This window comes from Antedon bifida, chromosome 2, assembly GCF_963402885.1.
Source record: "Antedon bifida chromosome 2, ecAntBifi1.1, whole genome shotgun sequence".
NCBI lineage: Eukaryota > Metazoa > Echinodermata > Crinoidea > Comatulida > Antedonidae > Antedon > Antedon bifida.
This window is the reverse complement of record NC_136227.1, coordinates 21,704,629-21,716,759: the sequence shown is the minus strand read 5'-3', so window position 1 is coordinate 21,716,759 and position 12,131 is coordinate 21,704,629. Positions and strand designations below refer to the sequence as shown.

Genomic DNA, 12,131 nt, shown 5'->3' with positions numbered 1-12,131 from the left:
TTCATCAGAGTGAATAAATATATTCTATTGGTAATAATAATACAATGTGTATGCCTATATAATAAAAATTGATTATGTGTGTGGTTTATTTCTAAATAGGTAATAAAAGAGAATAGGTAGTATGGCATGTGTAATCAATCTATCAATCAATCAATATTATTATAATCAATAATAATATACAAATAGTCGATTGTCAGTGGGAACTGTCTATAAGGGGAAACATATACAATGAATACCAGTAACATTATAGGAATTTAGGACTACGAAAGTATGTTTTTTTTACTTTTAATTTATGAACTATTTGATTAATCAGTCAGTCAGAACTCGGTTCAACTTTTTAAAAAAATTTAAGATTTTTAATATTGATTTGTACCCCCTTTTCTTGTAAAATCGTTGATAAAATCGTATGTAAATGGGTGCATAATACATATATATATATTACAAAAGGGCCGGAAGGAACCCCCCCATTCCCCCCCCCCCCCCCGCCCTAAATTCACGCCTGCATGTCTCTTTTAAGCCCTGCCTACACACTATCCGACTTGCATCATCTTACTTTTCCTTCAAATTTTTGCTCAAGAAACATCTCTTCCTTGTTTATTGCATGGCCATCTCCTCTGAGATGGCCATTTAATGTATTGTTTTCATTGATTTCCCTTTGATTCTATTTATTTTTCCATTTTTTTAGTTTGTTAGTTTTCATAAATTCTATTTATTTTGATTTGAAGTTAATTGTTGTATGTTATTGTCTTACAAATTGCAATTTTGTGAGGTTCTCTCTATCTAATGATCACCATCGACTGGATGGACCACCCTAGTAAAATATTATTGAAATAAATAAAATCAAACTTAATGTGACCAACATTAATGTGATGTGCTTATATGGACACAATGATGTAATATCACTAGCATATTTGGGCACATCACACTTTTTTTGTCAAACTAGTTTGATAGTGTAGACAGGGTTAGTTTATTTATAAATTAAACAACCACATCAAATAAATCTAAACACATAGGTTGACCTACTTTAACACTTTTAATAAAAACATCAAATTACATAGACATCTGGAATGTACAGTAAGCATAATGTACATATTCATATTTTTTTCCATTTATGGTTAATTCTGACATAGGCGAGCACAATGCAAAAACTTCGGTACAAATCTCCGCCTTGGATACCTACCTTATCTATCTCAGATGTACCGCGAAACGTAGATTTGATAACATTAGTTTTCACATCGATGCTATTGTTCCACTTTTGTCTTTTACAACGACAAAATTTAGCATTACCTATCGAAATTTGTGGATATCACAGGGTTATTTTCACACACTCTCACTGTTGTTCAACTGGCTTCCGGGTACGTCACTTCCGGCAAAATGGCCGTTGGTGGCGCCATTCAATATTAAATAAAAAAATATTTTAGTGGTTCAACGTATCGTGAACTACTGAAATTAATTTGTTTTAGATATTCAACTAATCAATTATATTGATTAAAAGCATTTACTTTACGTGAACTACAATGTGATTTTAGTGATTCAACTGAATCGTGAACTACAATTTATTTGTTTTAGATATTCAAATATCAATTATAAAGGCCTTTACTTTATGTGAAATACAATTTGTTTTAGTAATTTTAATAATTATTTATGCTATTTATTAATCATTTTATCAAATTTAGGTGCGATTCAATGTTACTATAGGAGGCAAGGCCTAACAGGGAAACACCTTTACTGTTTATCGATTATTTCTGTTGCTTGCTCTATTTATAATTATAAATGGTGTCTACTATGACCGAAATATAAGTAGGCTACGAAAGTTGTTATTTGATCATTTTGTTCCAAAATTAACAAGATGCTGTTGTCATGATATATTGTGATACAAATGTTAAAGTCCCGCTCACTGTCACCCACGTTGATAAACTATGCTTTTGGTCTCTTGGTATGGTCACGTTAGAGACTGTTTCAGTGATTGATGACCCCTATTAACGGTTTCCTCCTGTGTGTAACGTTCAGATAATATATATATATACTGTACGTATACTGTTCTTTACAATTATATTATTTGCATTAATAACAATTGTTGTAATACCAATTGTTGAAAGTTTTTACATCATTACAGGGAGAATTAATGTACATTTTGTTTACAAATAAATAAATCTATTAAGTAACTTTTCCCCTTTACGTTCCTAACCACCGATTGCTGTCAAGTGTCCATACATCATTACTGACAGGGGACGTAATCAATCATAATTGGTATACATTTCGCATCTTACCAAACTTATTTTCAGTACAGGTTCAAATCTCACACACACAAGACCGAATATAATAATTAGCCTATATTGTTCTCTATTCGTACATTTTTTAAACTCTAATTTGCTATATTACCCTGGAAGCGATATTTTTGGCGTACCTAATTTATGGACCACCATGAAACATCACAAAATAAACATACATTACTCATCAGTCATATGCATAGGTGTCACCCGGGCTTCAATTTCCAGAGGCGATGGTCATGTTTTCAAGGACCATTCGGGTACAGCCACTAGAGGGTGCGCGAGCGAACCCTCTAGTATTAATAAATATTAGTTATTTTTTCAACATTGAACAATTAATAATTCAGTAATACAATTAAGTTAAGCCAGTATTAATTTATATCAAAGATTATTCTCTATTGTTATAAATCATTCAATACTAAATCAATGTTGTTACATTATTTTTTCTATTACCAGTATGCTTTTTAATTTATTCAATTCATTGTTCTGTGTGATGTAGTATAAAATGCTATTATAACATAAACACTTGGTACAGGCTGCCTACACCTTCCCTTTTTTAAACCTTGGACTTAATACCCTCTCCCCTCCATTTGGATTAGGCCAAGTTGAGCCGCCGCCAAGTTGAGCCGCCGCCAGAAAACGTTATTTTATATTAAACGCCAATTGCGCGCTATCGGCGGTGCTCGTTGTTTTATATTATAATTTACGACGTTTAATAGTGATGTTCGACACATTTATAAGTGAAAGTACTGTATGTAAAGTAGGTCTGTCTAATTGTTAAAATTAAATATTCTTAAACTTGTGTCATCGAATACTAATGTTTGTCACATAAATTTTTTAAAATCCCTGTACTATAGTACAGAGATTTTTTTTTTAAATAATACTGTGTAACCAAAATTAAAATAACGGGATTAAAAATCGTGATTGTTTCATTATATTTATATTAAATTAACTTTATTCTGTAAATAAGATAATAGATAATTTATATATATATATATTTATTTTCAAATCAGGCAAAGAACAGTAATTCTAAAGCGCCCAGTGATATACTGAAATTTAATTAATTAATTTTATACGATAAAGATGAGGAAATCTGTGAGAATGAGAAATAGTCGCCCCAACCGCCTGCTTGATATGCAGATGTCCTAACCATTAGACCACTGGGGCTTTCATGGTATTGTTCGAACTCGATTGGATAGCGACTCTTTAACATTCTCGGCGTGGTACGGCGGAACAGCACTAGTCCTCAGTTATATGCACGCGCAACAGAGATCAAATTGATACGCCCTCATCTTTCAGTATTTTTATTCACAAGGCGGGATCTCCGAAGAGATACTTTTTATATATATAAACAAATCAGGCAAAGAACAGTAATTCTAAACCGCCCGGTGATATACTGAAATTTAATTAATTAATTTTATACGATAAAGATGAGGAAATCTGTGAGAATGAGAAAAAGTCGCCCCAACCGAGACTCGAACTCGGACCGCCTGCTTGATATGCAGATGTCCTAACCATTAGACCACTGGGGCTTTCATGGTATTGTTCGAACTCGATTGGATAGCGACTCTTTAACATTCTCGGCGTGGTACGGCGGAACAGCACTAGTCCTCAGTTGTACGCACGCGCAACAGAGATCAAATTGATACGCCCTCATCTTTCAGTATTTTTATTCACGAGGCGGGATCTCCAAAGAGATACTTTTTATATATATAAACAAATCAGGCAAAGAACAGTAATTCTAAACCGCCCGGTGATATACTTATTTATTTTCATTCATATATTTTATAAATTGTACTGTTCTCGGGAAGCAATAAATATTACGTATTAAAATTTCATACGGTAAAAAATATATTTATGTTTAGTTAGGTTTCCTAGGCTAATTGGTAAAGAAAGGCTAAAGAGTATCATAATATCGTTGAAAACACCTAATAAGTAATAATATATATGTTACGTATATATATACTGCAGAACTATTTACTTTCAAGATATGATGAACGTTAAATATTTTATAAGACCAGTTAAGATCGGATAATATGGTTTAAATAGAAATTATAGCTTTGTTTTCTTTTATTTATTATTAGTTTATTTTTTTTTTATTTTTCGTATTCAATGTTATATTTTGGGGTGGGTCAATGTCGGTTACGTTGGCCGCAGAACTGGTATTTAGAGAGGACGTCACTAGACTTTCATCCATCAGTGCTATCGGAGCAAACCAACGCTCGACCAGAATATGGGACGAATACACAGCAGGCAACCGAGGTGTTCGCGCTCTGATGACATCCGCAAGCCGCCTTATAAAATATTCAACAAAATAAAACCAACAGTAAATTTTAGACATGAATGTACACGGCTAAATAAAACAATGATTTAACGAATAATTATAGGCCCTATTTATTTTCTTTTATGTAATTATATTTATTATATATTCTTAAACTATTTTATTGTAGATTAACTGTTTAAACCTTGAATAATAAAAAACAATAACTTTGTATACATTCAATTTTCTATAATAAAAACAACACAATTGTAGGTTAAGTAGTTTATTAGTAGTATTTTATTGTAGATTAACTATTTGAACCTTGTGATTAAAACAAAGAATTGTATACTTACTTTGCTATGATAAAAAAACGAAATTGTACATTAAGTATGTAATTTTATATATTTGATTGTATTAGATTAACTGGTAAAAACAATAAACTTGTATACGTTACTTTGATAAAAACAACAAAATGAAGTAGGCCTACAGTATGTTTATATTTTGATTGTATTAGATTAACTGTTAAAACCTTGAAAACAATAACATTTTTATACATTACTTTTTTGTACGTTTGTATTTTGCATTTTAAAAAACACCAACAGGTCGTACTTTTACTGTAGGCCTAGGCTACTACTTGACGGCGTAATCATTACACGGAATATAGTAAAAGACGCGTTGGGCGTTTCATAGAAACTAGCGGCGACTCAATTTGCTGGCGGCCCAAACGGTCATATCCCGAGTAGTTTAGCCTAGAGAGTCTACTCTAGCCAACTTTACTTCTACTACTACTACTACTACCTGGGCATACGCATACTCTAGTTAGGCCTAGGACCTAACTAACTAGGCCTACCGAATATTGTAAGCCAGGCCAGAGGCTAGCCTAGTTAGGTCTGGGCTGGCTGGGCCAGCTAGCTATGGCTAAACGTCACAGTAGTAGTAGTAGTAAGTAGGATCAGCTATCTAGAGTAGGCTAGCCTGCCTAAAGTAGGCCTACCAAGGCCTAGCTAGTAGTAGGCTATAAGTAAACAAACGCGCAAAATTCGTTACCCGTGTGGCACTCGCAAGCAGCACATACAGGTATTTAATAAATAGTGTCACTTCGTAAAAATGCAAATTCCATATGATGGTGTTTTTTTATATTGTCTAATGTAATTAGTTAATTAATGATATTTGAAAGTTTAGATTTTGTGAAAACACAGAGTTACATAATCAAAATATCAAAGAAAAAATTCAAAAATTACAGATTTTTAGGTTTGTGTCACTTCGTGGTGCCGATGACGAATTAATGTAAATATCTTTTCAACTCTTTCAGTGCTATTTATTGCAAGACATTTTATAAGTGTTCCATTCATGCGGTGTTTAGCACTTAAAATTTGCAATACCTGTCTGTGATTTTCTAAACTATAAATTTATTTCAGTTCAGTTTCAAGTTCAGGTTCAAGCCATTCATTAAGTGTAGTTAGTGGATTAGCTGCTACACACATATAAAGCCTTAGTTTTGGCCACCATTCCAGAGGCCATTAGGAGCATAGCGTTATAGGATAGGAGCTTGCAACAGTTGTCTATTTTGCACAACATATAGTGCTATACAATCTTTGTCATTAGCATTAATTGCACTTCTGTTGCAAGCACATACTGAAAGTCATTAATGCTACTTGCCAAACCCATGCCAACTGCATTGACATTGGCCGACCTATTTCCTAAATATAAAACTTGTTCCTAAATATAAAAAAACTAACCCTCTAAATAATCTCTCTCAAACTAAAAAAAAAATTGTCAATTACAGAATCGATCCCGCAACCCCTGAGGCCATAGCCTCATTACAAGCCCACTGAGCCACCCAACTCTCATCCATTGAACTGGTATTTACTTTGTATATGAATTATATGAATTGAGGAAAAATATATAATACGTAAGCATTGTAACTGACCAATCAGAACTGGGTTGAAATCATCATGTTTTAGTCATACATGTTACTATACACCAAATAAAATACACCAAATAAAATCAAACATTATTATCACAAAATTTATTCATGCACTTAGGTACAGTATACAAACATTATTTACATTTCAAATTATAGTAGAAATAAAAGAACTGAAGTTTCAATCTATTGAATTTTTTTTACATATTTTGAATACAGCTGTATTACAACAAAATCATTCGTTTTCCATTGACAATATTAAAAAAAATAATTTAAAAGATATTATTCAGCTTTTTCATATATAAATTAACAATCTATAGTTTTCCATATTGTTTTTTGAGATATTATTTTCTTACACAACATTTTTGAAAATAAGCATTTTCTTAACAGTGTAAGGATAGTTAAAATTACCCAGTAAAAAATCCTTATTCTTTTGTGCACAAATGTTAAAATAGAGAGGCATTTTAAAAAAAATGTTGAAAAACACACAGTGTGACAAAAAATGTTATCAGATTGATAAATATAGCTTGATATATAGATCTTTAATTTTTTTCATTTTTCTTAATTAGGGGAATCACCAGATATGGTAAAATTAGGTTTTACTACCGAAAATAATTCTGTATTTGAGTGAATACCATGTGATACAAAGAGTAAGTATTGTACTCTATGTGTATTAAAGTGGGAGGAGCCCACAAAAGATAAAAGTGCACCATTTAGTTTAATATGTTATTAAATGAATTTTAAAATTCATTAAAAATAGATCAACCATGTACAAATTGTTATATTATAGCATTATTACAATAAATAAATCAGTTATTTATTTATATTACATAGCCCATGTAAATATGTGAACATGGTTGGTTGAAACTGCACATGCTTCCTCGAGTATGATGATATTTATGAGTAATTTTCGCGTGATTATCGTGTCCCATTAAACATATAAAATCCAGTCAATTCTCGAGTACGATGATATTGGCTGTGTAATTTTCATGTGGCAACACTCGCGTTTGGCGATAAATAAACAAAAGTCATCTACTGAGACTTGAACTCGCGAAGATTAGTCCACATCCTCACAATACAACGTTTTACCCGCTGCGCCACGCAACTTGCTTGAAGAAATTAATCAACTAAACTATTTAAACTATGCATACATAGCGCCTTCATTTGTTATTCGTCCTCTATAGATGTGATGAAAGACCATTTGTGATTGGTCAATACTCACTATAGTAACCTGGTACACGCGGCGCGCTGAACGTTCGATGATTCGGCTCGAAGAAAACAAATTATTATTTATTCGGCCTAGGCCTACCTGATAATATTATTAGTATTATTAATGTAGGCTTATTGTGGAAATACTTCTTTTAATTTAAAGGACCTAGGTCTAAGTGAATATTTTATTGCTAAGGAATCATTAATTAGTAATTATCTGAATATTATTGTGCAGGTGACTGCAACGACAAACTAGGCAGGCTTATTACAAAAAGGAGGCCTAGCTACCCGACCTAGTAGATATTTGTTGTTGGCTATATAATATAACAGATATGGCCTTTTATATCGGTGAAATATAAGATTTGACAACCCCCCCTTGTTCGAGGGAATATATTTCTCTCAGTGCTACCCTCGAACAAAATATCAAAATATCATTCCCTCGGGGATGTCAAATCTTATATTTAACCTCTAACCAGGCAATATCTGTAAATGTAAAATACCAAATGTTACCAAACTGTATAGAACGTTCAACTCATATCAATCATTATACTATTCTGCTGTAAATTATTAAAATAGCAATTAATAATTATTAATAAGACAATGGGCACTATTCGCATCCTTACAAAATAGTCTTTTTGTATTGTGTGATCACATCCCAATTTGTGTCATTACTCAACATATATTTTATGATATAGAACATGCACAATATTAAATTTATTTAAGTTTCCATTTATTAACATTAATATACAGAGATTTAACAATTAGGATAGTATAAAATAAGGACTATTATTATCTGATATGGTTCCACTGTATATAATTTAAATACAGTTTAAATAATTACTGTAAAACCAATTACAGTAGTATATTTATGTTTTTTTGCCTTCTTCTACTTCTGCATATACTGAATCTGTATCAACACCAGGGGTAACTTGTATGGCCACATTTCGCTTGTAGTACATACCATTGTCATCATAAGGTGACATCATACAACGTATGTTATCTTTTGGTTCAAAGTAAACTTCAGGCTGAGCAATTCTTTCCTCATTTGAATGCATTGGAAATAAATCAAATTTACAAAATTGAAGGTAGCAGAGGAGAAGACTAATGAGAACTGCTGTTAATAAAAGGCACATTCCTGCAACTGATAGGATTTTACTCACATCTGGCAGCACTTGTGGAGGAGCACCTTCTACTGTAGGAATTGATGTTTGTGGTGGTTTATCATTTACAGATTCAACAATTAATGTAAATATCTTTTCAACTCTTTCAATCCTATTTATTGCAAGACATTTTATGAGTGTTCCATTCATGCTGTGTTTAGCACTTAAAATTCGCAATACTTGTCTGTCATTTTCTAAAATATAAAATTTATTTGGAAGTTCAGGTTCAAGCCATTCATTAAGTGTAGTTTGTGGATTAGCTATACTGCTACACACATATAAAGCCTCACCATTTACTGGTATTGAAGAAGGTCCTGATATGCTTACCTTAGGGGCAAATGTAATGTCTAACGGTCCAACTGTACATGATTTATTAAGTGAAATATCTGATAATAATACTAATTGATGACATATGAACATACAGCCTTTATCTTCTGCTGTTACATGTACAGTTAACTCAGATATTATTTTATCACTATCTTCATATTGTATTGCATTCATTTCTCTCAAATTGTTTCGAAACCATTGTAGTTCAACTCTTGATTTTTTTGTTTTCTCAGACATGCAAGTGAGCGTTACTTGTTCTCCTACACTGTAACTTTGTTTTGGTGTACATGTAGGATAATGTGGGGATGGTATTTCTGCAACTTGAAGCGTCGCATTTGAAGAAAATAATGGCTTTTTACCATTCAGCACACAACGATATAATGAATTATCATCACTTCTGTCAACATTCTTAATAATTAATGTGTTTTGTACATATATTTCAGTTTTTGAAACTGTTTCAACATACTTAACATTAGCATCTCTATTTAATGAACTTACATAGATATTGTTACGTTGCCAGCTTAGTGTTCCAGTCTTCAAATCTGTTACACTACAAATAAGCATACATTCTTGTCCTTCAACACATTTTTTATCCAAGTTCGGCTGGTATAAAAATGTAGGTCCTTTATCAGCATAAACGAAATATACAACTAATAAAATGAATAACAAACTGTAATAGGTGATACCTTGCATTCCCAACATATTTCATCTGGGTCTGTACAAATATTTAAAAAACTAAATACTGTAGAACATAGAAATGTAGAACATTAATGTTCTTGCCTTTAGCATATTTCAAAATCCATTGAATTATAAAATCTTCTTAAAACTTAAGCACAGTCCAATTCTGTCAAATATGTAGTGTAGTTTGTTTCTTTTTATCAACATTAAATTCTGTCTAATTATTTTTTTCAAGATGAGATGAAAGTTCACAGAAGTTAAATTGATACAAATCCAACGTAATAAAATATTTGAACTGTATCCTTCCTTAGATTAAAAGTTTTAAACAGAATCCTTTTTTTTACTGCCATGTAAGTTGAAACAAATTTATGAAATGTAACAAATCCTAAACACCATACTTGTTAATAATATATTCCCAATAGTCTTAAGGCTTGTTGTCCTCAGTGAAAGAATCATATGAATAGTGTGAAAATTCATACAGGACTTGATTACGCCAGAAAAGTGCTGTTTGGTTTTATACTGACAATGGCCAACCATTAAAAAAATGTTGTTACTTAGACATACTCATCAGACAAAAAATATAAGAATTGATTAAAACATTGTGAACTTGGACATTTAATTACGTTGTAGTCAATATCCAGTTAAAACACAAATTATGGATGTACAATTTTTTTTAAAGCTTTGGCCCCCAAACAAAAATCATCTATTGTGAATGTATTATGATTGGAATTCGATCCAAGTTGGTCCTATACCGTATATCTAAACCACACGCAAAAAAAATTGCAAAATATAAAAAACCATTAAAATTTTAAAAATGTAAATGAAAAAAAAACAAACAAAAAAGCACACACACACACACACAAATAAAATGATTCCAAAGTCGTGTTTCCACAAAATATCAGATATAAAAGTTTGAGTCTGAGCGCATCACCTAATTTCGAGTAGTGAGTGCACTTTCTGTGTTGATTTTGTTTTATTGTTAAAAGTATTAGGCCTGTCATTCATCTAAATATTATTCATTAAAAAGTCTTCTTAGACAGTTTTTCTAGTGTATAAAATATTTAATATTATCATTTTATCAATTTGCTTTGTTTGCACATTTTGCTTTATTAGAGGCTGAGTTTTTGGCCGAGTTGACGTGAGGCCGATTGATTGATATATTGTTTATTGCATGATAAATATATTAAATCATATGAAGATAGTAATGTGATGACTAGACCCTTCCACTGCAATTCTCCTCTTAAAATCACTACATTTCTCAAAATGACATTTAAATCAATTTTTTTAAAGCATTTATAATGAAGATATTTCTAGTTAGATAATATTTGTTTCATCCTCCCTTAGGTGACATGTAACCACAAAATGACCAGCAACCACAAATCCTTGTTCATTTATGATATTTATTTGTTCTTTCATTCTATTTTTCCTTCACAAGTGGATCACACAAATTATTGCAATTCAGCTTTGATTGTGTGTTTACTGTTTGTAGTTTTATTTTATTTTTTCTTATTTAAGATTTTTTTCAAGTAATCTATAAAAAAGACTTTAATTTTAATGAGAATACAATGTTATTTATATTAATTGTATATATAATAATATAACTTATTTATATATATTGATAACTATGTTATGAATTTGAATTGATTAATGTGGTTTTCACCAATCTATTTTAAAATTATGTATTTTTGTGTCACTGCTGGTCAGGAAAAACACACCCTAAAACTCAATCAAAGCCAGTGACTATTAGAGGATTTGCAGTATATTTGCTAACTAATTGCTTGATATCATGTCTGTAATTTTAATTAAATAACCATGTCATATTCACATGCCATCAAATAAAGATTATAGTTAAATTTCTAATTAATTTTTGTGCTTAAATATTATAATTTTACATTTATAATCAAATATGTTGTGAATATACACAGTTGGCTATAGTGTTTACTTTTCATTTAAAAAAAACAAAAAATATTGTTATAATCAAAGAATAAATTTTGCTGATAGATAAATAACAGTTTGACACTAACACATAAAATAATTTATCTATTTCTTTACATTGAGAACACAACATTTGAAATTACAACCTTTTAATTGAAAAAATAATAATTAACAATTGGTACATACATTTGATAACACCTGCTACAGATTGAACACAGGTTTAAGTTTGACATTTATTGAACATCATTTGTAAGAAATTTCACAATCTTACAAAAAAACACTTCTGTAGGTGTAATCGAAGATATCAGCATTTACATTATGAAGACGTATTTTCATATTTTTCTTTGTCGAATTAATTGTGTAAATTC

At 31.1% G+C, this 12,131-nt stretch overlaps 1 protein-coding gene across 1 annotated transcript in view; it reads right to left on the bottom strand.

Moving 5' to 3' along the window:
• LOC144858633 (uncharacterized) overlaps positions 1-10,074 on the bottom strand; it is a 322,958-nt gene extending 312,884 nt beyond the window's left edge. The window contains exon 1 of the mRNA XM_078714723.1: positions 7,033-10,074. Within this exon, the coding sequence (XP_078570849.1) occupies positions 8,530-9,852 (1,323 nt within the window). The 5' untranslated portion in view covers positions 9,853-10,074 and the 3' untranslated portion in view covers positions 7,033-8,529. The remainder of the gene's footprint in view (positions 1-7,032) is intronic.
• Between the last annotated feature and the right edge of the window lie 2,057 nt (positions 10,075-12,131).